Raw genomic sequence first — 27,546 nt, forward strand, 5'->3', positions numbered from 1 at the left:
CTGTGCATGATCATGTAGGAAGTGAACGCCAACAAGGGCAGTGCAAAATACAAGCGCTCTATATGCCCTCCTCATAAACGTTTTGTGCCGCTTCCAGCCACAGACGCAGCGCAGCAAGTAGCACTGAGGACAAAGCCAAGTTGTCTCCCTAAGTAGCTTTCGAAGAAATATTTGTCAACCAGTTAGATGCTCTCCTCAAACACTCCCTCAATAAGCAGTAGCATTAAGAGTTGTACAGATGTGACCTGGCATGAACACCTTTTGAAAGCAAGCACCACACAAGCATAAATGCTCCGATCTGCCTTTTGCACACGGCATGCGGAGTCATGTTGCCACTAAGAAACTGTAGTTACCGGTTGCTTTTTCATGGATGCCGAGCCTTTCAGCGAATCATCAAATTCCAAAAATGCGTCTATGTTTTGCGGCACTTTGATGTCATCTACATCATCCTCCAGATTATTCATCCATGATCTCACCCAGGATGTCAGGAACTTCAATTGTGACGAATGTCCAAGCTGCCGGTACCGGATTCTATGAAGCAGTCTTAGGACCTCTGGCTCTAGTGCACCTAGATATTGCAACAACACATTAATATTGAACAGAAAAAGCTTCAAAATAAAAATTTAAATTATCCTGAATATGTGTGCAAAGATCTTGCAATGCTTGTCAAGCACTTGTAATGCAGTCTTCGTTGATATTCATAAATACCACCTTTTGAAATGCAATATTGTTACATAAATTTTATTTTGAACGCAGTGAAATAAGACTTAACTAATATGCTGGCATTCAAATCAAATGAGCTTGCAATACTTACTTTGGTCACATTGTGGTGCTGGTGTCATGTCCTTCCCTCTCATAGATTCTTTAGCAGCCTACAAACAGAGGAAAAAATGCCTCATCTGCACAGTCACCCCAACATACATGCAAAGATGATTGCAAGCAATAATAATAATGTTTATGGCCTTGCAGAGCAAAAAAAAAAATCTGGAATCGAACGAAAAGCAAGCTTAACAGCCGCAGAGATTAGGGATGTTTTCCCATATGTTAAGAGTAGTGAGATCGTTAGGAGACAGCTCGTGGAATTTGGAGACAGCTCGTGGAATTAACAGGTAGTTCGTGGAATTAAGAGCGCACCTATGGAAATCAGTGAAAGAAGCAGCTTTCTTTTTATAGCTACACAGAACTGATGTCAGTAAAGCACTAAAAAAAGTTCTAAAAATTTAAGCACATGATAAAGCAAGTTTCACTTGCACAGAAAACACATGCAATCAAAACAAGGGATTTATGTCATGTGTGAAAGAATGGAAGGTTTGTCTGCAGTGCTATGTGCACATGCACTTAAAGATAGAGGTTAAAGAAACTACAAACAATATAAGTTAACGCAGTTCCTAAACAGTAACACATGCAGTCTATTGAATGCTAACATGCATTCTGCGTGTTAATTATTAAACACTCTTATATTCAGCAAAAGTGCTTCATTTCTCTCTATAGTAGCCCACTGATTTACACCTCTGGCTTTGCAACTGCTATATACGGCACTATGCTGTAATTAGCAGTACAAACCTCATTGCTCTGGGTGCTGTGGTGCGATCACCCAGCAGGAGTGGTGCAGTGACCAGGAGAGGCCTTGCTGCCTGCAGTTTGTTGCATAAGAAATGTGTTCATGTTGACCTAAGGAGGTGCACTTCGGATGGCTTACCCTCCTAACCAAAGCCCCGGAAGAGGCTATTAACTGCCACAAAGCACAGTAGTTTCAATGGCATTTAGGCTTCGAACACAGTGCAACGAAGGTTCACTAAATGAAAATTAAACGTTAGTACCGGTAGCTGCTGAAATCTGGTTCACTGGACCCTTTCTTGTTTTTGCTAAACGTTGCTACTTTGGCTGCTTTACCTGCGCACAGAAGGCCGTCGATCTTTTGCTCTATGTTGGTCAACTCCGTATACTTAACAAAAGTGAAAATAGACTGCAGTTTTAATTTATGCAAAATAAAGCACCTAGCATGGCTCAGTGCAGCAGTTGAAAAAAAGAAGGCGAAATGAATAGTTGCATCGGAGATTACATATAGTAATATACACACCAAACACGATCTTATATGTCAGAGGTCATGTAGCAGCAACGTGAGAAAATACATTTAATGGCTGTGAGCAAATTATGGCAAGAATACATGTGCATGGTTTTAAGACTCAATGCAAGCAAATTGTGGTCAATCCTATGCAGGTTATTGTAACCTGTGATCGAGAATGAAATGCCAGAAACGGGGTAGTCACAAACAAAAATGACCTACTGCTGCTTTATTGACTGATGCGATGGTGCTACTAAACAAGTTGCATTTAAAAGATGAAAAGTTGCTAGCATATTAACGATACATCAAGTAAACTCGTTTTCCCTGCTTTCAATACGCCTGACGTCATGCAAGTAATGGTTACAGACTGCCGAAATATAATATATTGGTTGAATCAAGGGCTGGCCTTATAATAACGTTAGAATTGCGTACTTACAGCTCAAATATTTTTAGAGAAAAACCATTTTTTTGCCAATACGCATGTTTTTCTTGAAGTGACATTGGTTGCAACAATGTACTACACTTTGAAAACGATTTGTTAGTGAATCTATTACCAAAGTAGTTTATTCAAAACGTTTCAAAATGTTGTATGGTTGAAAGTTTAGGCCATGAAGAAAAACGTCTAATGAAAGACATTACAGCATTTCAGTACAATTTGAAATTGAATGGCCCTAGATGCAAACCAAAGCAAATGAAGTGTTCAGCTAGTGTGGTACCAAGGCAAAGTAATGTTATTTAGCAGATTCGTTGGCATACAGGTGAATTTGCGGGCCTCGGTGTATCTAGCAAAGCATCCTTTAAATCCCATCTACTCAGGATACAGTTGCCCACAAGTGAATATGAAACGAAAAGACAGAGTGGCAAAACAACACACTCACATGATTGCCGAGGCACGGGCACGGCAAGGAAGAGACCTCTTCTGAATCTGAGCAAGTAAATGTTGCACAATATTAAACAGGAGCTCAATTTCAGACCATGAATTTATTATTCACGAAATGAAACAAACTTTGCCTGGTGCAGTGGCTCATGGATGTGGCTCTCAGCTACTGATCCTCGTGTACTGTGCAATGTCAGTGCACATTAAACAACCCCAGGCGGTTGAAACTTCATGGCAGCCGTCCACTATTGGACCAATTTCTCTCCTGTTTCTTTCACCCTCTTCGTCACACTTTCCCCATGACACACTCCACTGTTTATGCTTTTGAATGCCATGGCTTTAGAGGAATGTCCTAGGCAACAACCCAACTCGGCAATGTTGAGTAGTGACCTAGTCTGCAGTACTTCTGGTTTTGAAAAAGTAGTTGCTTAAGAAATTTACTTTAATTACTTGGTTCAGGAATAGAGAGTCACAAAAATGTAAATCACTCTGAGAAACAGCGATCTAGGATGTTTCCAACCCGGTAACATTGAAGCAGGTCTTTTCTTGTCTTAAAATAATGTCCACGAAATGCACTGCGGCTGCCAATGCCACTGTCAAACAACTGTTTTTGTATGCTGCAATTAGACGAGTAATGGGTACCTTGTTAAAAAAATATTTCAACGCTATGATTCTTAATGTGATCCCTAACTTTATATTCATGAAACAAAAATGAGAACAATTTTCCGTTGGTTGTTCTCACCTATGACACGTCCTTTTTAAAACCTTGGTTCAACTTAGTGGAACAGCTGGTATGCAAAGGTTCACGCAATAATATAATGTGTGTAAGCATTTATTACTACATTTTTACATTTTTTTAATTGCCTTAAATCCACAAAAAATGCAGGTCATTACCATTTAGCAATTCACAGGCTGCAAAACGCATTCTGGGAGGTGTTGGTAGCGTTGGAAGTCTGTATGGCTCAACAGACTCATCTGAGCTCCTATCGAACTGCTGCTTTTTGTTCCTCTTCCTTGGCTCGTCAGGGTCTGTATCTAAGTTCGATGTGAGCTCTGCTTTGGAGAGCTCAGTTCTTGCTTCTTTAAAATTATCTTGAAGAATATACGATATAATTATCTATAAAAAGCAAACCTTTTAGAATACCGATCATAATAGTGAATGCTGAACAAACTGGTACAAGTTTTCTTTATAAAAATGCACAACTTACTATACATACCAACAACCACACATGTGGTTTGAATCCATCCTGAACCTGGCTCAATGCAGCTTCTGACCATCTCTTGCACATTTTTATCTTTTTGGGGCCACATACACATTCCACCACGTATCCAGCTGCGTCGTACTACAGCAACAGCATCTCCGTCTTCAGGAAACTTGACAATGGCGAAATCTCCGCCTTTGACGAAGAAAATAATAAACATTAATGAAAATTTCATGATTCACCTCTTTACAAATGATATGCCCTCAGTGTCAAGCGGAAGACATTACACTGATAATTAAAGATGCATAGTAGTCTCATAGCAGTCATCCACATGAAAAGACTGTTACCTTTCTGAACCAATGAAATGAATGCAATATGGAGCAGGATGTGTAAATGCAACGTACAAGCAACCGCAAAAGAAAATATTGTACGGTGGTATATTTAGCTATAACAAGAAACAGAACCTCGCTTCGGCTAAAGGGAAGAACTATTGGTTATCGTTGCCAAAATGACGTTACAAACATTCATGTAGCCTTTGCTGACTTCACACATCTTTCCCTGCCCGCTTGCTCAACTCCGTGCAACAAAACAATCATAATGCAGCAACTGTTTTTTTTAAACTAATTTGATTGCAGTCCAGCAACCCAATCATTTAGTTTCAGTTTTAGTTTCAGTTCTCTTTTTCTTAATGAAAATAGGAAATCCTTTTACAAACGTAGTTTAGAGTAAAACAACCGTAGGTACACTAATTATTGGTATAGCAACTGTACGTACTTGCAGATATGCCGAGATATACTCCAAGTATCTGTTAGAATAACACATTATATTAGTGAAAAAAACAGCAAGGTATCCCTAGGAAATAATATTGGCTGAAAAAAACGAGGTGTAGAACAAATATGAAATAAAGTCCACCAAATTTTCATAGAAAGAGAAAAGTCTAAACCCTATTTACAAGCTGCACTGCCAGCAGAGATTTGCCCATAGTACTAAACATGGCTTCACTGACTTTTCTCTCAAAAAAGGCATATCCAGAAAAGCAAAATCCAATTATAAATGAAACACCAGGGCAACATTATTTAACATGTAAAAGAGCAAAAATGGCAAAACCATTGCCAAATGGAAGCTTCACACACTTGCACAATACTTCAGAAAATGGCCACACATGAAGAGGAGAGGGGTTAGAGACAAAGAACACACTGTGAAGTTATGACAAGCAAGGGTAGCCATAAAGGTCAAGTTTAACAGAAAACTTATGACCAACAAGAAGCACATCTCAAGAGTGATACTCCACAACAATGTTCACAACATCAGTCACTGTTCCATCCAACAGGAGATACGTGTGTATAGGGCATGCCAAAAATGAAACATTTGTGTGTTACAAGCTTACGGTTCTGTTGGTCCTACAAATGATCTTTTAAGAGACCATCACCATGAAGTAAAAGCAATGTTGGGTCCATCTGATTCCTTCCCGCCGGTGCACTACTCGATGAAGCCCTCTCCTCACTAACTCTCCTGCAGAGCTTCTCTAGTGCCTTACAGAGCTTACGGTTAAGCCTCTTTAATCGCTGCATAAAATTCTCAAACGGGAAGACACTCAAACTCTCTAGATGCCCCAAGTTTCTAACATCTTCCCCTTAAAAGTCTCAAACGGGAAGGCACTCCAACTGTCTAGATTCCCCAAGTTTCTATCTTCTGTTTAAAATTCTCAAACGGGAAGGCACTCCAACTGTTTGGATGCCCCAAGTTTCTAACATCTTCTGCAAGGTTCATAAAACAATGGACATCATGCGACCCAAAATCAATCCCGTATATGTCCTTTAGGTGTTCACAAAGTGCGGAAGCAACTGTTCACCGTAGTCTACAAACTGCACACACAATCTGGGGGAAGCAAGGATTGTAACTGCACAATGTAAAACCATAAAGTTCCTATGCAAATCACTTCGTACAAGGTCTTAAAAAGCTGCAGGCCCCAGGTAAAGCAAAAGGAGCCGAAACTCTGTTGCCTTCCACGTGTCTAGCTCACTCAGTGGCCTTGGTCTGCGGTTAAGCTCGCATGGAATACAAGCTGCAAGGATTTATATTCTTTGAGAAATATCATCCTTTACGTGAGAGGCCATTCTGAATTCATATTGACCTTGAAACCAGAGCCGCAGCAGCTTATGGTCAATATGGTGGCCCTCATCCCTGTGCTCTCTAAAGCTTACATCTGTTCTAGGGGCCGCATTCAGGTCTGGGAAGCACATTCGGCCATTAACAAACCTGCCCTCTGTTACACACTTTGTACAGCTGCTGTATCCACTGTGTGCTTTTACTGAGAGCACAAATGCACAGGCAGCGGCATCACAAACTAGAGCCAGGATATGTACTTCGACGACTCTTCCCCTCAAAAATACTCCTCCTTCTCATGCTTCACTTAGTACTGAAACAAACTCCTTCAAGAACTCGTTGCTGCTTGCAGGTTTACTGTGCTCAAAGTAAACACCAATGAAAAAACGCTCACAACTTTCATCGTTTTTCAAATGAACCAGTATGGACCAAAACTGCGCCTTGGTGCTCTTAGTAAGAGGCAAGCCGTCTATGTTAACACTGCGTTCTAGAAGTTGAGGTATGGTGCATGATTCCCTCAAAGCATGTTGTAGGCCAGCCACGAGACCAAAATGGTAGTACTGTCCGTTTCCAATACTGACTATTCCTTCAATTCGCCTGGGCGTTCCTATAAACGACACAGCAGACCTGGGCAGTTGAGTAAGATCAGCTGGAGATGAATTTCGGAGGTCTTCCAGAAGCGCTGTGAGGCAGCGGTGTGAAGTGTTGAATTTAACTGCCCAAGACTTCAAACGGTCTTTAAGGCACCCTGTTTTCCTGTCACTTACGACACACTCAAACATCACCGCCAGCGGCACACGAGCGCGTTGATGAGCACCAGGCGATAAATATGCATCGAGTTCATGCTGGGGCGTGCACGCCACTGAAACGTGCGCTGAGGACGGCAAAAAGTCTGAGAAAGAATCACATAACTCAGGTCCTCCATCTGAGTGGTCGGAATCAATTTCTGCTTCGCACGGCGCCTGCAAGCTCGTGCACAACAGCTGCAATGGCGACGCAGCTTCGAAGCTGACATCTACAGCGCCTCTAACGCGACGCCGAAATGAACGTCCAGACTGACCCGTGTCGTGTCCTGCGTATCAATCAAGGTTGCTCTTAAAGAGGAGGTGGCTTTCACATCAGAAAAATGTATAAAAAAATATCAGTTTTCGAAAAGTGAAAGCTTTCTCTGTCCCAGTTGGTAGCTCGTGCAAGTTGAGATTCACCAGGAAGTGTTTGCAAAAAAAAGTCAACTGCAGTGGTCCAGTATGTTTTAAGCGCTCGAAAAATTGGCACATTCCACATATTTTTGCAGTGCAGCAACCGAGCGGCATTTATCTTAATTGTGCTCGGTACAAAGTTTACGATTATACACTGTCATATCTGGCGCCACAGTTCCATGAAAACGGACATAACAAAGAAATTCAAACACTTGCCGCGCGTCAACATAATTGGCCATTTTGGCTTCCGCCCAGCGTTCTTCGCCGCAGGTGAGTTTGCGCGGGAACTCCAGAAATAAAACGCCATGCATAGCGAGTCGCGGTGCCGCGTTGATCTTATGCAGCTAAACAACGCATGCATACAGTCATGCTCCTTTGGGACGAATACCACACGCCATACTGGACTAAGACTAAATAACGGCTCCATGGCTACCTTAGGCCCTTCGTTCAAAGGAGGCGTATGAACAAGATGTGAAAAATGACTTACGTTTCTTTGAACGTCGTGCTCATGGCCAACCAGTGCCGGTCGCTCCAACGCGTGTTGCAATCGGTGACAGACCGCACGGCGCGCACAGACAATGCAGACAAAGACAAGCGTGTCAAACGCCAAACGCGCCAAAACACACGCTGGCCGCGCCAACTGCCCGCGCTGTCGAAAGGAACAAAACGGTACACGGCAGGACCGCAGCGCGTGAAAGGCTTCATATGTGAATCCTTTATTATTTGTTTCAACGGAGGCATAAATGATGAAACGCATTTTTTCTAAATTTATGTCGAATGTTTTTTTTTAATTTGATTTCTTTAATTTATTATCCACTGCGGACATGGTAGGGCGGCAGACATGAAAGTTCTAGGAAGAACCTATAAATAAAATGCGTTGCACACGTGCTGAACATGAGGTCGTGTTTAGATGCCAGATTGATTGAAAAGCGAAGAAACGACTCGAACATTCTCCTGAAGGCCGCAGTGTTTATTATATTTCTGGCGAGGCGATAATATTTATGCAGGTTATTTGAGAGTTATGCATCCCTGTAAAAGGCGCCTGATGTGAAAAGTGAACATATATCGATGCAAAGAAAGCTACTGCGAGAGCAGCTCTTACAAAGCTTTGCACAAAATTACAGTAGGAATGAATATCAAGTAAGCGTCCACATTATAACCCGAATGGGATATCCATGAGATAACACGTCAGGACATCTAAAAGGAGGACTTCCCACGGACATCCAGCGGAAGTACGCAAATGAGTTGGGATATGAGGATATGATTCGGATATCCCTGGGACCAGGTGTTGTCACTGGGAGGTCTCTTCGTTGTAAGAAGGAGAAGAGGGAAAGTCTTCACGGCGGCGTCGCCGCGTGGCCCGAAAGGAAGCGGGGGCAGCGGAGTGCCCTCCCTCGCAAACCTCCCGAACGGCGCGCTTAACGTAGGGCATAGAGGATTCATGTGTATTCCCACATCTTATATGCCTTTATAGCTCCCGAGTTCTCCAGTCTCCGTGTGCCACTTTAGCCACTATGAAAGGATAGAAAGACACCTCAGGACCAATTTTCTCAGCACCCGAGTAACCGTGGGTAAAAGCCCAAAATCTAGCTATTCTTCATGCGCAGTATCACCTCCAAGAACAGGATTTTGCTAAGCGGCATGCAGCGCCGCCGCTTAACAGAATGCTCGCAATCTAGGTCATGTACAATGGGCAGGAACAGCAGACACATTATCTTTTTTTGCTCTCTTTTTCCGACAGCTTCGTTTATCAGATGCTCTCAAAGGAGAAAAGGCGAAGGGCCAGCTGATGGTAGAAGTACAGGTGTTTGAGTACACTCTCCCGTCTGGCCGCGGTGGATAACAATGCTGGGAAAGTTCTGCCTCTGCTCCAGTGTACTTCTGACCATAGTAGTTCATCATCATCATCATCATCAGCCTTACTACACCCACTGCAGGGCAAAGGCCTCTCCCAAGTCTCTCCAATTAACCCTATCCTTTGCCAGCTGCATCCACCCTTTGCCTGCAAACTTCTTTATCTCATCCGCCCACCTAACCTTCTGCCGCCCCCTGCTACGCTTACTTTCGCTTGGAATCCACTCCGTTACCCTTAAGGACCAGCGGTTATCTTGCCTTCGCATTACATGCCCTGCCCAAGCCCATTTCTTTCTCTTGATTTCGACTAGGATGTCATTAACCCGCGTTTGTTCCCTCACCCACTCTGCCCGCTTCCGATCTCTTAACGTTACACCTATCATTTTTCTTTCCATGGCTCGCTGCGTTGTCCTTAACTTAAGCTGAACTCTTTTCGTTAGCCTCCACGTTTCTGCCCCGTAGGTGAGTACAGGTAAGATTATGCTGTAGTACACTTTCCTCTTGAGGGAAATTGGTAAACTGCCACTCATGATCTGCGAGAATTTGCCATATGCGCTCCACCCCATTCTTATATTTCTAGTTATCTCCCTCTCATGATCCGGATCAGCTGTCACTACCTGCCTTAAGTAGACGTATTCCGTCACAATTTCTAGGCTCTCCCTGCCAATTGTGAACTGTTGTTCCCTTGCTAGGCTGTTGAACATCACCTTGGTTTTCTGCATGTTAATTTTTAGACCCATCGATCTGCTCTTCCTGTCTAACTCATTGATCATGATTTGCAGTTCACCTCCTGAGTGACTCAGCAAGGCAATGTCATCAGCAAATCGCAGATTATTTAGGTATTCTTCGTTTATTCTTATTCCCAACTGTTCCCAATTCAGGCCCCGAAATACCTCCTGTAAACATGCGGTGAACAGCATTGGCGAGATCCTGTCTCCTTGCCTGACGCCCTTCCTTGTTGGAATTTTATTGCTGACTTTATGGAGGACTATAGTAGCTGTGCAGTTGCTATATATATCTTCCAGTATTTTGACATAAGGCTCTTCTACCCCCTGATTACGCAATGCCTGTATGACTGCTGAGGTTTCCACTGAGTCGAATGCTTTCTCGTAATGAATGAAAGCTATATATAGAGGTTGGTTATATTCTGCGCATTTTTCTATCACCTGATTGATAGTGTGAATATGATATATTGTGGAATATCCTTTACGAAAGCCTGCCTGATCATTTGGTTGATTAAAGTCTAACGTTGCCCTGACTCTATTAGCGATTACCTTAGTAAATACTTTGTAGGCAACGGATAGTAAGCTGATCGGCCTGTAATTTTTCAAGTCCTTGGCGTCTCCCTTCTTATGAATTAAGATAATGTTTGCATTCTACCAAGCTTCTGGTACAGTCGAGGTCATAAGGCATTGCGTATACAGGGTGGCTAGTTTTTCTAGCACGATGTCCCCTCCATCCTTCAACAGATCTGCTGTTACCTGATCCTCCCCAGCTGCTTTTCCCCTTTTCATTGCTTCTAAGGCTTTCTTTACTTCATCTTTCGTTACTGGCGGGATGACGCATTGCTGTGCACTGCTGTCTTTCTCATTAACGCTCTGATTACATTGGCTACTGTACAGGTCTGTGTAGAACTCTTCGGCTACGTTAACTATCTTATCCATGTTGCTAATGACATTTCCCTGCTTGTCTCTTAATGCATACATCTGGTTTTTACCTATGCCTAGTTTCCTCTTCACTGTTTTTAGGCTACGTCGGTTCTTTATAGCATGCTCGATTCTCTCCATATTAAACTTCCTTATGTCGGCTACTTTGCGCTTATTTATTAACTTTGATAGCTCCATTAGTTCTATTCTATCGGTAGGGTTAGATGCCCTCATGTTTTGGCGCTTCTTAATCAGATCTTTCGTCACCTGAGATAGCTTCCCGGTATCTTTTCGAACTGTCCTACCGTCTACTTCTACTGCGCCCTCCGTAATTATTGATGTCAGATTATCGTGCATTGAATGAACATCAAGATCATCTTCCTCAGTTAAAGCCGAATATCTGTTTTGCAGCGCTATCCTAAACTCCTGTGCTTTCCCTCTTACGGCTAACTCGTTAATGGTCTTCTTCTTCACTAGCTTCTTCCGTTCCCTCTTCAAGTCTAAGCTAATTCTAGACCTTACCATTCTGTGGTCGCTACAACGCACCTTTCCGAGGACGGCCACATCCTGAATGATGTCAGGTTTAGCGCATAGTATGAAGTCGATTTCATTTTTAATCTCACCATTGGGGCTCTTCCAGGTCCACTTCCTGTTTTCTCGTTTGCGGAAGAAGGTATTCATGATCCGTAAATTATTTCTATCAGCGAATTCAACTAATAACTCTCCCCTGCTATTTCTAGAGCCTATTCCATAGTCACCTACCGCGTGGTCATCAGCCTGCTTCTCGCCCACCTTCGCATTGAAGTCGCCCATCAGTACAGTGTACTGCGATTTTACTTTATTCATTGCCGATTCTACGTCCTCATAGAAACTTTCAACGATCTGGTCATCATGGCTGGATGTGGGTGCGTAGGCCTGCACCACTTTCAGCTTGTACCTCCTATTCAGCCTAATTACTATAGCTGCTACCCTCTCGTTAATACTGTAGAACTCCTCTGCGTTGCCAGCTATATCCTTATTAATGAGGAATCCCACACCTAGTTCTCTTCTATCCTCTAACCCGCGATAGCACAGTATGTGTCCCTCCTTTAGTGCTGTATACGCCTCACCTGTCCTCCTAACTTCACTAAGCCCTATCACATCCCATTTAATTCCCGCTAGTTCCTCAAACAGCACTGCTAGGCTAGCCTCACTAGCTAAAGTTCTAGCGTTAAACGTTGCCAGGTTCAGATTCCAATGACCTTCTATGATCAAACCATAGTAGTTAGTACGCTACAAACCACGTACCGCTGCTAGTCTGGCCGCCGAACGGCAATTGTCTTACGGTGCTTCTACTTCGCCGACTCTGTATCGCGCACGGATGAGACGGCATAAAGACCACAGTTCGCGAAGCACAGCGCGAGAAGCTGGTTATTTAACACGCGGTGCGGACGGCTGCGCCGATGGCTGCGTGGTCTAAAGAAGCGCCGGGCGAAGATATTCTGTTCGCGCCACAGCGCGTTTTTGAACGTTTTCGCTATCATGACCAAATTCTCCGTGGCGCATTAAGGCTGTTCCGAGCTAGCGTATAGGTAACGAAAATGCTCAGTGATAAACACCGCGATGCAAGCATAAGCTATAGCTTCAGCATTTCTTAGCTACCAAAATTAAAAATACATCAATCATTACAAGCCGCAGAAAAATTCAGAGTCGGTCCGGCATGGTGAGGAGGAGGAGGAGCTAGTTTTCCGCTAGTGCCACTGTAGCGTGTGGTGTTTCGCGCATTTAGCCACAAATAAAAAGCAAATCTTAAGTTCAAGTGGGTCACATATGCGTATCAGCAACCTAAACGCGCCTCGTCCAAGGTGCTGTGCTTAATTTCATGCATGATTGTTCAACTTGGTTGCCTTTCGCAAGAGTCTGACTCTACTTTTAAGCTGCAGAATCGGAGGCGCGACGAGATTAGCGCTGCCCTTGCCACCTTTTCCGCGACCAGACATGATGCTGCCGACGACGAAGTGTACACTCCGAGGCGAGAACGGGGAATGATGTTGTTACTAAAGTGGTTATTATGAAACTTTCATACGGGGGGGGGGGGGGGGGAAGAGAAGGGGGGAGGCGCAGCCCGGTAACTGCCTCCTTTATGCAGGGGAACACCGCAAGCGGCCTGTGGTGCTGGCAGCGCGAAGCCGCCATTCGCTGCGGCGCCTCGACCAATGAGAGTCCGCCTCCGCAAGCGCCGGCTCGCTAGCACTACTGAGCCCTCTCGGAGGGCTGCCGCGCCGCCAGCAAGGTAGCCAAAACGACCGCATCAAGGCGCACACGTAAACAACCAAGCAACGCGAAGACTGCCCCATTCTGCATCACGCGACCCCCCACCGCGCAAGAAAAAAAAAGCGGAAATAGCAAACAATGGAAAACGAAGCGCACCTCCTATATTTCGCAATAGTGGCTGTATAACCGATATTTGGTCATGCCTGCTCCGTTTGCATGGGAAAAAAAAATACTTGATGCCTAGTCGTTGCTGCTGTCAGTCTTTTTTTTTTTTTTCGTGCGTGCCTGCGTTGCAAGCAAACAGGTGCGCGTGGTTTCTGTTTGCTGCCCCCCCACTGGCAGTGGGGGCAGCACTGCCCATCTGTAGCCTGAATATATTACACGACGTATTCCGATTTAGCGGTTATCTGCTTTGAGTAAAATCCAGACACTGGTTTGTTTAGCTGATGAAATACGTACTTTGATAAAGCAACTATCACCGTAATGCACATAGAAGCTGTCTCGAAGGCACTTTCAGCCGTACCTCAAACTTAAACGGCACAGGAGCGCAGCAGGCTTGCATAACGATCTATCGGCAATTTTCTTCACCGAAGCGAACACTGACACAACTGGTCTGACCTAAAATGTCGTTAGAAAAGCCAGTGCCAATTTCTATCGGAAGGAATGATTCTGTGGAAAATTAACAAACGGCGGAGAAGAACGATTTACCGGTGTAATACGATTTCTTTTATTTTGAATGCTGCTAACCCAATTAGACCGCGGAAAGCTACTGTAACGATGACAGGATGGAAAGAAAAAAAGATACGAAAGCGAGACCTTTCAGACGGGTATACAGGCGCTCATACCAAAAAGGGAACAAAATGACGAACATGAAAAACGGTAACGAAAAAAAAAGACGAACGATTAATTTTGCTGCTCGACTTGATTACTTAGCGGGCTACTCATCCTAGACCAATAGCCCACCCTCCTGCCTCTATGCCTTGCCCTTGGTGATTCCTTTTTGTTAGGATTATCGAAGTCCTCACCATGTTTTGTGTACTACATCTCCTGTACATCCTATACAGGCCGGACAGTAATTCAGAACACTGACTTCAGTGTTGCGACAATATTAGGAGCGCCACAACGCCATGCGTCGCGTGCCGACTTTACATTCCTGTATGGTTGCCTGTTTCGGTCTCCCACGGCATACAGTTTGTATATTTGCAGGATAGTTTCAGAAGAGAATCTCTGGATAAAATTGGGACATGCAACACCTTAATCTGATTAAAATTAACACAACGTTGCTATACAGAACACGCGGAGTTTAATATGCATCTTATCTGCGCAGATGTAGCTTGTTTGGATCGCTGTCTCAGGCTCCAAACAATTATTACGTTAGAATGAGAAAACAAAAAATTCAGGGGCACTTTGTTGACCTAAAGGGCGGTGAGGGGAAAGCCTTTGGCGTGGTGTTGCTGTTTGTGTCACTGATGTGTGGTTAAGATGTTGAGTACACAATTGTTTGTGAATCTTTAATACTGGAGACACTGGAGGCTATTTGGGAGGCATCAATCTGATTCGACGTCTTTTTGCAAACACTCTCCAGCGTCCAAGACAAGGAGAACTACGTATGCGTTGTTTGGAAGTAGCGTAGTCGTTAGCACGCTCAGCTGCGGAACGAAAGGATGGTGGTTCGAATCCCATCGCGCACAAAGTTTTTCTCTTAGCGAGTTGTGTGTCATGGACTGACGGACATAACGAGTATGAACCATTAAAAGCTTTCGCCTTAAAAGAGTCGCCGCCCGTATTATATTCGAGATTTTGAAACAGATCTACTCTCTGAGTATCTGCATGCTCGTATTCATACTATTATGCTCCTGCAAAAATGATAAAACTGTTTTCTGCATTACTTGCCGGCGGCGACATCATAACAAAGAAATGAAGACTGAACGGTGATTCCTTGTCAATTCACTGCCATCAGTGAGTGTTTGCGACCCGATTTTAGAACAGTGTCTCGCTTGTGAGAAGAATTCGTTCTTAACTCACTCTTGAAAACTTAGAACAAAAAAAAGAACTAAACAGAGAGCCTCACTAGAGAGAATACATGGGTAAGCATCTCAATATAAAATGCTACATCTCGTTATGAGGAGCTGAACTTACGCTCTTGCTTGTATCATACTCTTTTCAAAATGTTTTGCGTGTATATTGAATTGTTTCTTGGTTTTGTGCCTTTTTACAAACTCTGTGAAGCTACAGACGTGAAGGGCGTTCATTATTATCGTGTTGGCTGCAACAAATAGCGCGTGCTTTTTTTTTCTAATGTATACAGGTTTTTCTTTTAAAAGCCGTAAAAGATGCATCGGTCGCGGTCCGTTAAGGTGGATTGTGCGACAAGGCGGACATTATGTCCGTGATAGAGTTCTTTGAAAAGACTATTAATGAACTATAAAATGAAGGCTGTCAACATCGAAGGTAAACATAGTCTTTAAATTCTTTAATAGATCCAATGTCTTTAAAAGGATCAAATTCTGAAAGTCACTCGCGAAATGCGCCAGTAGTAGCACATCTCCACTTCATGTCCTGGGGATGAGTTTATCTTTGCAAAAACTAAACAGCGTACTTAATCCTCGGGCCAACCAGCTGGCTTCTTCTGTGCGCCGCGAGAGATTTGGGATTTTGGGGAGGAAAAGCCGCTGATATAGTGAGAAATACTCGCCCACATTCGACCGTACTAGTATAAAACTGACGCGCCTGACAGAGGTCCTGACATAGACGCACCAAAATAAAAAGACGGAAACAAATAGCACGGCAATAAAGCAAAAAAAAATGGCGAATAATAAATGGTGTCAGCAACCAGCTGAAGGACCATGGTAGGGGGAGAAGGGGGACACATGGGTATTTGGCTTTTCCCGTAGCCGCCGTTGTCGCTTCGACACAGGCGGCTGAGACGCGCGCTTATTCCATCCATGTTTCTCTGATATCTCGAATCTTCCACATCTATTCTCATGACCCAGTGATAGCCGCTTGAGTTCACGTGCACGTACGCACACGCACGCACGCACGAACGCACGCTGGTGCACCGAAAGCACAAGTTGTGTGCGTCTGCATATCTGCACTCTGTCAGGCGGCCAATTGAGCAGATACTACACTGGAAACCTCGGGATGCATGCTTCAAAGAATGCCTTTGTCCTCAATCTTGAGAAAATAACTATAATCTCAAAATCAAGAAACACGAATATAAGAGAAACATTGTTAACCTTTTTTGGGGTTACAGCGACTGAGGAATACGTGAAGGAGCTGTCTGCCTCATCGACCAAGAAAAAAGTATATGAACAAAACCCAGACAGTGAAGAAAAACGAGAAACTCATTTCCTATACTATGGCCATGCAATGAAGTCATATATTTTGTTTTTGTGCTATACTGTTCATTTATGGCTAAGAGCATATTAGACAGGTGTGTATATATAGACATGCATTTAGAGATTAACACCTTGTTGTGGCCGCAAGAAAGCTCCCGAAAAAAAACACCTCCAGTAATTTCATATTTCACTATGTTTAGAAACCATTAAGTGTGCAACCACAAATGTGTGTTGCATTATAAACAGCTCAGGTATCACCGTATGTCACCAGTGCATGTCTGTAGGAATCATTTATACTTTGAATAATTAGCGCTCTACGCAAATTGGTAAAAAGCGACTGCTTCATGGTAGAAAAGCAATGCGAAAAAAAACTAAAACAGAGCCAAGAGACAAATACTAAGGGATGGCCTAGGCACCACAGAAAAGCGGAGTTGGCAACGTCAATGGGAACAGACGAAGTAGCTCGAGTAGTCCGAAGAGGCGCAGAGAATTTTGTGAAGCACTTTCGCCCTTCGCGACAAACGCCACGACGAAGCGACAGCGGGCCGGGACATCTGTCGCGTGAAGAAACGCCGAGATCACCTTGGCAAACGGCGCCCGAGAGCTGAGAAGCAACATTCATCTCATAGAGTAGCGTTCCCAGCATGTACTCAACCCGAGCATTGAACACGCCCTTGGATTCTTGACCAGAGAGGAAGCAGACAACTCAACAAGGTATCGCTTGAAGTTTACGTCGCTCGGACGGCGTCCTGGGCGGGAACACGAAATGCAAGCGCAACGAGACAAACTCATAATTGTTACTGTACTGACAATGCTCGATGTCTGCGCATTGGTACAAAACACGGCACATTACGCATGCATTATTGCGGTGTGGTAGTCCAGGTGTAGCACGGATTGGAACAGTTTTTTGTGTGTGTTTGTATTTCGTTTTTTTTTATATAAGAGCGCACGATTTGCTCTTCAAGACACGAGTGTTGTTATCCATTAAATATCTCTCCAACCGCGCACTCGGCTAAGCATTGTGCTAGTTTTATGCCTGTGCCTCTTTCATAATATAAATATTCCTCGTTCGACCCAAAGGTTGCCCACCGAGAGAAAGAGCTCAAGGCATAATCAGCGACATTCCATGTGACAAGTGCCCGACGACGAACACTGTTGAAACAAAAAGCTGAAAGATAGAATCAGCGCAAGAGCGACGTCCGGAACTTGTCGAGGGAGCGCAGCGTAGCTACTGGCAATCCAGACTTCACCAACCACAAAATTACAAACTTTACTTCGACAACACTGTTTCTCGGCAGAACGAAACCGGCCCTTGAAAGAGACTCCTAATTGAGTCGTGGTACACACGCAACACTAAAAGGCAGAGGCCAAAAGCCAACCTCTTGCAGCGTGCACTACAGTGCGCAGCTGCAAATGTACGTCTACAAAACACTGTAGCAAGACTAAAATTTCAGTCCAAGTTTTACACTGTTGCATAGCGACTCCAAGAAACGAAAAATGTAGATGACAAGTAAATGCATCGTGTGACTCACGACAACATTTGATGCGCCTTCAAGAGCCTCTTCCCCTCCCTCCCGCAATCGGTCGCCCTCGCACGAGGTAACAATTGGGCCATAGAATACCCAAGGCTAGTTGCCTTCTTAGATGTCTTCAGAGGCAGAAAACGTCAACGTTGAATAGACCTTTCCCTGCATACGTCACCGGCGCACCTCTCTGGTCTGGCTCGCAAAGCATGTGCATTTTGACAGGGATGAGCAGCAGGTGCTCGTCACTTGCAAAGCCTGTTTAGAAGAAAAGGTTGGCGATTTTGCCCAGCGTCTTTTCAACTTTGACGTCACGCTGGTTACACCAGGGATAGGTCTCTCCCTGCTGTAAAGAAAGTGACGAAAGCTTTGGTTTACACAACCTGTTTCGCCAGAAGGTAAAGCAAAATTCTAAATACAGCAATTCTGTCAATTGACTGTCATGATGTTTAGTTTCCGACGGGTGTCTTGTGACAGCAGGGGAAAGAACGCGAGCATCGCACTTGATCCCGGATTTTTGGCCCTATCTAAGCCTGGTGTAAGCAAAGTGACGAAAGCTTTGGTTTACACAACAACCGGTTTCGCCACAAGTTGAAGCAAAATTCCAAAAAAATGCAATTCTGTCACTATGTTTAGTTTCCGAGAGGCTTCTTGTGACAAAAGGGAAAGAACCTGAGCGTTGCACGGGATTCCGGATCCTTAACGCTGTCTTTATGCCAGCTTGTTCGGTAGCGTGCTATTTGGCTGACATGCTATAAATTTTCATTTCATTTCATTTATTCATACTGCCAGCCCTTGGCGGGCTATTACAGGAGTGGTTTTCAAAAGTCTGGTTTTCAAAAGCCTAGTTAGGCCTATCCTCGAATATGCAAAAGTTGTCTGGGACCCGTACACTGCTTCCAACTGTTCTAAGCTGGAAAGAATCCAGCGTCTCGGAGCAAGGTTTATATTTAATAGGTATCGTTATTCTGATTCTCCAACTTCTTTGTGTAAATCTGCTGATTTGCAAACACTTGACATTAGAACCAAATGCGACAGACTCAAGTTTCTTTTCCAGATCGCTAACCACTACTTGAAAATCGATCAAACAAAATACTTTGAAATTAAAACAGGGGAAACACCACGCCATCGTCACAGTTTGTACATCCCAATGCCGCCTGTCAGAAATGATTGCTTTAAATTTAGTTCTTTCCCGAGAGCCATTAAGGAATGGAATATGTTACCAAACTCCGTTGTCACGTCACAATCACTTAGCGAATTTTTAGATAAACTGCACAATGTTTTATGTTCTGCTTGATTTTTATGACAATGTTTTTGTTTTGTTCAAGTGGCAAACACAATTATGTATGAAATTTAGTGTTGATCTCAGTGTTTGTTTGATGTGTTCTTTTTCTGCTCAGGACATTGCGAATTGCGATAAACTAAGTCTTAATATGTTCTTTTCCGCCAAAACGCACAAGCCTGAATGCCCGCTCCGTGTGATAGTCTCAGAGAGGGGTACTTGGCAGAAGTGCCTCGCTGAATTCATTAAGCGGCTACTCGCCATAATCTCTGTTGACGATCCTTTCCAGGTAAAAAATTCGAACCAAGTAACTGACTTCCTGACGACGCACAATGCTGATGAACTTTTAGCTTTTTCTATTGACGTGAAAGACTTGTACTATTCGATTCCCCATGACGAACTGTTAACTAGTGTCAGTGAATGCATTGACCGACATGGCGTGGTTGCCTTTCAAAACGCGTCCGGTATCTCTGTAGCAAGATTTCTGCATCTGCTTTCCTTGTACCTGCAATCAACTTTCACTGAGTGGAACTCTTCCATCTTCATTCAAAAAAACGGCATATGCATAGGCTCCTGTATCGCTCCCATACTCAGTGACATTTATCTCGCCAGATGCGACCGCGCTCTCAACGAACTCCTTGGGAAAACTAAGGTCGTAAAAACATTTAGATTTGTCGACGACTACCTTGTTATTGTCAAGTGCTCTGGACTGGAGTTTGAAACGGAGGTGTTTCGTAGTCTGTCCATTTTTTCTGACACTCTCTTCCCCCTTGAGATCACTTATGAAACTCCTGTTCACAACCACATTAAGTTTCTAGACCTTGGCCTGTACTTCACCCCGAGCCACGTTTGCTGGGCTTTCGAACCCCGAGGTAACAAGCCCCTTCTTCCCTATGGCTCTTGCCATTCCAAGCTCATTAAGAGGGGTATCATAGGATCCTGTTTGAACAGCTCATTAACAAAATCCTGCCACCACAGACTGCATTCCAGCGTTTCACACCAGGTAAAAAGATTGCTTTCGGCAGGGTACCCACTAGAACTTATCACGTCAGTAGCTGAGACGGCCCTAAAGAAGAGCAAGTCAGAACCAGCTACACGAGACGACCAGGGTTCGGACAACAACCGCAAACGTGTCGCTGTGATTCCATATCTACATGGAATTTCACACTCCCTGAAAAAAGTGGGGAAAAAAGCAGGTGTCGATGTTGTGTTTTCCGCGCCTGATCGTCTGGCCGGTTTGTGCCGATCTGTCAATGAGTTCAAGGGAAAAGTGGCGAAGTGCACAACCAAGCACCAGTCACGCTTCGTCCCTTGTGATAAAGGGGTTGTTTATAACATCCCTCTGCCCTGTGGAGGGCAGTACGTTGGACAGACGGGACGTTGCATAAATAAAAGGCTGACCGAACACAGCTATAAGGTGTCAAAAGTAGTTTCAGGTCATCTCGGCATTCATTGCCGGGATTGTGAATGGGCAAAGAAAGAGAAAACACAGTGCGTACCGCTATATCATGAAACCAAGGTCATTGCCAAAAATCGGGAAAAAACTGCGAGGGAAATTATCGAGGCATACAACATATTCAAGCAGGGAAATGCATGTATAAGTACCCCTTCGCTACTGCATAAAGAGCTGTCACTCCTGGGGGTTGATAATCTCTGCTGATTTCTATCTAGGCTGCTTATGTTGCTGTTGTCACATTTATGTTTTGTTTTTGGTTTTTTTGCACTTCGTAAACCTTTCCCTCATTGCCGACATCTATGTATTTATACTTGTGTGATCAGCAATAAACCTTCAGTTGTTAGTCAGCGCCGTGTCGTTCGCTTTTGTGTCTTTTGTGCTCGTCTTTGTTCGCGCTGTTTATTCAAGTTACTTTGGAATCTTTATACATACTCAGTTGCTAACAAAATCGCTCCTGTTGCGGGAATACTAACGAAACTTCAATTTTTTTCTTCCCTTGAGCGTCAAAAACTGCTTTATAACTCTCTCTTCCTGTTCCATCTGAATTACTGTCATTTAGTCTGGGGAAACAGCACATTGTCTTACATGACAAAACTTCTATAGGCACCCTGCGCATCTAACTCCCGCGCGACGCGCGCGCCACTGGCGGCGGCGCGCGCGTCCCTGTCAGGAAGGCGGGGACAGTCTGACAGCTCGCGATGTGTTGCGCGCGCCGTCGCGAAGCAGTTGTGCGCCTCCTTTCCGAGCACAAAATGGCTAATAACAACAGCAGGACACATTGCTGTGTAGTAGGATGCAGTAATACGTATCTGAATTCGCCTGGGACAAGGTTTTATGGATTCCCGACGCGACACTGGGAGACGGAACGGCGTGAGCGCTGGATTCGGCTTATTCGTCGCCAAAAGTAAGTTTGAGCTCCTTTTCTTGTTCTCATACCATGCTGTAGACATAGGGACTCGTTGCAGTTTTACAGTGCAGGAAAAATCAAGTTTTTTGGCACTGTCTTGATGCACTTTCGTGAACTTATATGACGATAGATAAAAAGCGCCGCAGCATCGTTCCTTGCAAACGTGTAGCGGAGTATCATGTATATTTGTTGTTATTTTGAACTATGCAGCGAAGATGGTACGGATTGGATGCCTTCGAGGAAATCAAAAATATGCAGCAGGCATTTTGTAAGCAATGCTAAATCGAATGAAGAAGGGCACCCATCCTACGACCCAAGCATCTTTCCATCAGCGTACAAAAAAGCAAGCACAAGTGGTTCGTCCGCGCGTCATGACAGGTATGCTGACAAATGTATCAACTTCGGGTTCATTAATGTGTACTTGTTGTTGTGTTTTCAGGGCTAGATATTTTCTCCAAGAACGCGTAATTGGCCTGAAAAACGACAGCAGGCACATGGGTGCATGCAGGTGCGCTTGTAAAACTATCATATGTGTTCACCACAATCTCGAACGTCTCCATTCCTGTCGTCTTGCTGCACATCTCTTAGACCATTTTAAATGTACTACGCTGCTGTATTTATTCCCCGTTCAGAGCGGCGTGTCACAATACTTTTTTTTTTTTGCTCCGCCTGGCCGAGAGCTTAGTTGTTTTAATACATTGCTGAACGTAAAAGCGCAAAAACACAAGGACACAGACTAAGGCAGACAACACGAGCGCTCGTGTTGTCTGCCTTAGTCTGTGTCCTTGTGTTTTTGCGCTTTTACGTTCAGAATGGAAAACCAACTCGCCCAAATGCAGCCATTATTGTAATACATTGCGCTGGCGGCGGTGAGCGAAACGTCTGTTCGTTTGACGACTGACCTTGATTTGTTTTCTTTTTGCACTTCCGCTTAGTTTTGTTGCATAATATTTGCAGGCGAAAGGAAAGAGAGAGCAGAAAGCATGGTCAGCAGATCGACGATGATCCTCGCCCACTGAATGCAGTTTCACCTGACGCCAACTCTCCACCGAGTGGCGGTGACGAAACTGCGTCACAAAAGAAGTTTGACGATGTACGTAGGTTTTCCTTCAAAGCAGCATTGAGCGTTTGCAAAACTGTGAGAGGTAGCTTATTTGCGCAGCGAAAACCACTTCACCATGGCAGCCAAGCCGGTTCCGGGGACAGAAAATAGGGTGCAGTGCTGTAGACACACATAATTCCTGCACATTTCTGCAATTTGTTGCTTTCGCGATAAAGGTAGTTAAGTGCAGCTCTACCAAGCCATTCCTTAGCAGGTACAACTCACTCTCCCCTGCGCTGCAATCGCGAAGGAAGGGTGCGCCAAGGCAATTTATGTCAATGCATACACAGCGTACGGCTTGGACAGATGTCTTAGCGCTGCACCCAACTTCTCTTCCTAGGATAGGCAGCGTCTTCATGGTAGAGTTTTTGCTACGCAGGGAAGTTGACTCACGGAATCTTGAAAAGGATCAGTATGCAAGCAATCTGGAAAATGTTAACAGCAGCCGCTGACCTGCTACTTTTTTTTGTATTTCGTGCATTGCAGGCATGCACGATGACCGACATGGAGCCCGAATGCCTTTCCGGGGAATTTACGTTCATTTCGACAACATCAAATTGCAACGCAAGTTGCTATGTGCACCACAGGACTTCCACCACCGCTGAACGCGGAACCTCATGTGATTCAGCTCAATTGTGCGACAAAAACGTGGGCCCTGTGCGGAAACAGCCGTACTTTGGAGGTTTTAGGGCACTCCATGGTAATGAGGCTGCGCTGCAATCCTTCACTGCGGTGTCATTTCAGCTTTTTTCGTTGCTCCTAAGTGTTCTTCCGCCAGGAACGCAAAGGTTAAGGGAGCTTTCCGTTGAGGACAAGCTTCTTTTGTTTTTGATGAAGCTGAAACATGGCTTGCCGTTTTCGTTTCTCGCTTCACTGTTTTGCGTGCACAGCACAACGGCGTCCAGGGTATTCAAGTCTGTTCTTGTGAACATAAAAGTAGCAACGAAAGACTGGATCTATTGGCCGTCACGACTAGCAGTGCAGCGCACAATGCCGCCGAGCCTCAAAAGGCACTACGATACGTGCAGGGCTATTATAGATTGCACTGAAATAGAAACCGAAATGCCGCCAGATGTGGAGACACGCAACCTGTGGTTTTCCCACTACAAGGGCAGGTACACCCTGAAGTATTTAATCTGCATCGCACCGAATGGTGCAATAACTTTCGTATCAGAAGTGTACGGCGGAAGGACTTCGGACGCGACCATCACAGTGGACGGCACGCTTTTATCCCTTCTAGAGCCTGGCGATGTCATTCTAGCGGACAAAGGCTTTCCGGGAATTCGCACTGACGTTGGGGTGCAACAGGCGATACTTGTGATGCCACCATTTGCGACGAGTCCCCAGTTTACGGAGTCAGAAGTCGATGCGACGTATGAGACAGCGTCTGTCCGCATTCATGTGGAAAGAGTTATCCAAAGGCTGAAAACGTTCAATATACTTTCCCAAAGAATTCCTCATGAACTGACTGGGTATGTCGATGATATTGTTCATGTGGTCGCTGTGATAACAAACCTAAAGCCAGGAATTTTTGCAAGGAATGAATGCAATGTCTCATAAGACACTCTGTTTATTACACTTCTCGGTATGTACATATTGCACAGCTCTGTTTTTGACTCTTTGGTAAATAAACAAATCATGAAAAAACTGAGTATATTTCATGAAAGGATTACTGCACCATTACGTGTTGTAGTATTCTTTCAAGCATGTCAGGTACTTTGCGGAGCACCGGAATCGCTTCGGCGAGGTATTCTTCATCCCGGGAAATTTTAATCGTCAGGGAATCAGCTTCCGTGTAGACGTAAAACCAGCACTGTTGAAGCTCCAGGGCGTACAGGGAGATCTGTATTTGAGCGTAGTAAGTGTGCTTTTTTCGCAGCTCCAGAGCATCGTTCTTTTGCAAATATGGCAAAAGTTGATCTGTTGTCAGCGTCTGACCTCTGCGACTGAAGGGGCACTTTATCTCCAAAAGCACAGCCTCGTTCTCGTGCGTCCTGCATTTCAGAACAGAATAATCAAATGCAGCAATGAAAGTTATTGATGTTCTGGCAAAATAGCAAAAAAGGTGATATCTTGTACAAAACTTATTATATACTTACAGAAAGATTCCGTCCGGAGAGCACGCTAACCACGACTCCTTGCGTGAAACAACCAGGCCGAACAATGAAACTTCAACGCCGTGTTCATTCTCAAATGCTCGGCGGGCTTTGGGCTCCATCGCGATGCCGTATCGTACGGTTGGCCCTCCGAAGTCTTGCTCGAAAATGAGGGACCTCGCTCTTCTGTCAATATTTTCTGGCCGACAGCAAAGTACTCTGTAGGCCTGAAAAGAAAGCAAATAGCGCACTTCATAAATTTTGCAGGGTTCATTAAATGTAGACGTTTTTACACGGAGTTGTATGATACGCTCGGTAAAGAGGAATAATTCGTTCCAATTGTCTGGCTTGAAACAGCAAAATAAAATTAGAGCTTAGAATAAATATTTTGCAGCCAAAACGATATTTCTGCGCCAAGGGCAAGTTTACTCACATTATCACAATTTTGTTTGCTCACAGCGAACTGCTATTTCCAACCTTTTACTCTGGTATGCGAAAGTTCTTTTATTTCGTAGTGAGTCCTCCGAATCCCCGTTTTTTTTTGGTGGTTTTTTTTTCCACCATTGGTGGCCGGCGGGTTTTACTTGGAATTTAAGGCCCTCGGCGGAGCTCGTTCGGCTCCGCAGCTGCCATTCCAAGGACTGTGCCACTGCGGGGCCCACCATTCGCGACGGCCAACACGCGCGCGCGGTTTCTGGTCTAACAATGGTCAAACCCGTGCGGAAGGCGTTTGCTTGACTCTTGCATTACCTCCTAGACAGGATTTTAACTCATGGCACATTCAACAGACGCCGAGGAATAATAAATGATCTCTGGGAACCCTTCCCTCTTCTTGCACCTGCGATTTCCGGTCATTGACTTCGCAACTCGTCCGAGCTCACACCTGAGGAAGCCCGAATTTTGCGCAGCAAAGAATCGCTTACCTTTGTTCCAGTTATGCGCGGAATCCTAGCTCGCTTCCACTGCGCCTTGTCGTCCAGCGTCTTTTTGGACAGTGAAGGCACGTTTTCAGGGGCAACAGCAACATGTTCCTCATAAATCTTTGCCTCCACATCTGAAAGACTGGGTGATAATTTAGTACAGTAATCACATATCCTAATGTCGAAGAATCAGGGCACTTGTCCTAACTGTGTAGAAATTAAACAAACCTTGCAGTGAAATTCCGCTTTTTTAGCACAAGCTTTCCGCAAGAACCCTGCATGAAGTAGCTGGGGTACTCCTTTTCTGAACAATCCCAGTCAAAAAGTTTTACGTTGCCGGCAGGAGTTTCAGTGCGCACAGGCGCTTCACCACAGCTTTCATCCTCTTCTGCTTGTAAAAGCTCGTTTATTGGACATTTGATATCCCCAAAATATTGACGCACGTGTTGCAGCGATAACGACCTAGCAGTTGCTGAAAAAATAAAAAAAAATATGAGCGGCAGATTACACAGCGGGTACATCATTTCAAGGGATAGTTTCAACAGGGAATTTCATATCGAAAACCGAAGATGCTGCAAACGAGAATGTTATCAAGTCAGGTTTGCGCCGTTCGCTCAAAAACTGGAGTTTTCTATTTACCTTTAATGTTATGCCGCTTGGCCGTCTTCGAAAGTTTAGGGTAAACCTTCTTAAATGTAGGAACACCCCAGGCTTGCGGTTGGCTCGTTTCAGAGAGCGTTTCACACTGCTCCAAATACACGGCAACGGCAGCAGCGTGTTTGCATTTGCCTGCGACGCCTGCCTTGCAACTGCAGCTCGCGGCAACAAGCTGTCTACTAGAAGATAGCTACATAAAGAAAATAAAGTAAGATCGCAGCGCTAACAGACATTAGATAGAAATATTTCTTAACGTTAATTTGATGGTTTTCGGTGGCGCAGTGATGCTCGTCTGCGCAATGCACCGGGCTGCTACTTCGCTCCCGTCGCACGACACCACCTCTTTCATGTTGTTTACGTGTCCTGCTTCAAAAAGCTTCGTGCCTTTCTTGATGTTTGCTCCTCTAAAGAATTTTTCCGCATCGTGAATAGCGCGAAATCCCGCCTCTACAATAAGCGGCACGCCGCTGGCAGACGCCATCCCTTCGAAGTCGCGAGGCGAGCCTTCCTGACAGGGACGAGGAACTGGCCGCGAGGGGCGCTGAACGCAGCGTCGACGGTGGCGGTGCCTGGCGGGTGCAGGGTGCCTATTGCAGAAGAAAGATGCAGCCGCCGCGGTGGCTGAGTGGTTACGGCGCTCGGCTGCCGGCCCGAAAGACGCGGGTTCGATCCCGGCCGCGGCGGTCGAATTTCGATGGACGCGAAATTCTAGAGGCCCATGTACTGTGCGATGTCAGTGCACGTTAAAGAACCCCAGGTGGTCGAAGTTTCCGGAGCCCTTCACTACGGCGTCTCTCATAGCCGGAGTCGCTTTGGAACGTTAAACCCCCATAAACCATAAACCAACCTATTGCAGAAGAAGGCAGTGCGCGCTATGGCCAATTCTTCATATGACACTCATACGCATCCTCTTTTCAGCGCCCTTAATTTAAAACCGGTCACCTGCATATATCGTAGTATTTTAATCAAGCGTTTCACTACTGCGAAAAACAGAACGCGGAATTTTTCGAGCATTTATCTCTATTGACAATGATTTCTAACAGTTACAACACACATCACAGAG

At 44.7% G+C, this 27,546-nt stretch overlaps 2 protein-coding genes across 2 annotated transcripts; one reads left to right on the top strand and one right to left on the bottom strand.

The window, feature by feature from the left end:
* The first annotated feature begins 22,534 nt into the window (after positions 1-22,534).
* LOC144094218 (uncharacterized) lies at positions 22,535-24,384 on the top strand. Its single transcript, XM_077628149.1, has 2 exons — positions 22,535-22,801; positions 23,297-24,384. The coding sequence occupies exon 2, from the start codon at positions 23,306-23,308 to the stop codon at positions 24,368-24,370; it is 1,065 nt and encodes a 354-aa protein (XP_077484275.1). The 5' UTR covers positions 22,535-22,801; positions 23,297-23,305; the 3' UTR covers positions 24,371-24,384.
* A 95-nt stretch (positions 24,385-24,479) lies between these two features.
* LOC144094219 (uncharacterized) lies at positions 24,480-26,750 on the bottom strand. The gene is made up of 4 exons (XM_077628151.1): positions 26,055-26,750; positions 25,830-25,968; positions 24,910-25,133; positions 24,480-24,804 (listed from the first exon to the last, which is right to left on the bottom strand). Exons 1-4 carry the CDS (start codon positions 26,348-26,350, stop codon positions 24,480-24,482), a joined length of 984 nt encoding a protein of 327 aa, XP_077484277.1. The 5' UTR covers positions 26,351-26,750.
* Positions 26,751-27,546: the final 796 nt, after the last annotated feature.

Source organism: Amblyomma americanum, chromosome 6 (assembly GCF_052857255.1).
Source record: "Amblyomma americanum isolate KBUSLIRL-KWMA chromosome 6, ASM5285725v1, whole genome shotgun sequence".
Lineage (NCBI taxonomy): Eukaryota > Metazoa > Arthropoda > Arachnida > Ixodida > Ixodidae > Amblyomma > Amblyomma americanum.

What these genes read in the sequence shown, in the direction of transcription:
- LOC144094218 (XM_077628149.1), top strand. Translation starts at nt 23,306, where the DNA reads ATGACCGACATGGAGCCCGAATGCCTTTCCGGGGAATTTACGTTCATT.
- LOC144094219 (XM_077628151.1), bottom strand. Translation starts at nt 26,350, where the DNA reads ATGATGTACCCGCTGTGTAATCTGCCGCTCATATTTTTTTTTATTTTT. An exon ending in CGCGCATAACTGGAACAAAG is followed by an intron (nt 25,134 to 25,829) that starts GTAAGCGATTCT and finishes CTTTCTTTTCAG; the next exon opens with GCCTACAGAGTACTTTGCTG. An exon ending in TCTCCGGACGGAATCTTTCT is followed by an intron (nt 24,805 to 24,909) that starts GTAAGTATATAA and finishes TCTGAAATGCAG; the next exon opens with GACGCACGAGAACGAGGCTG.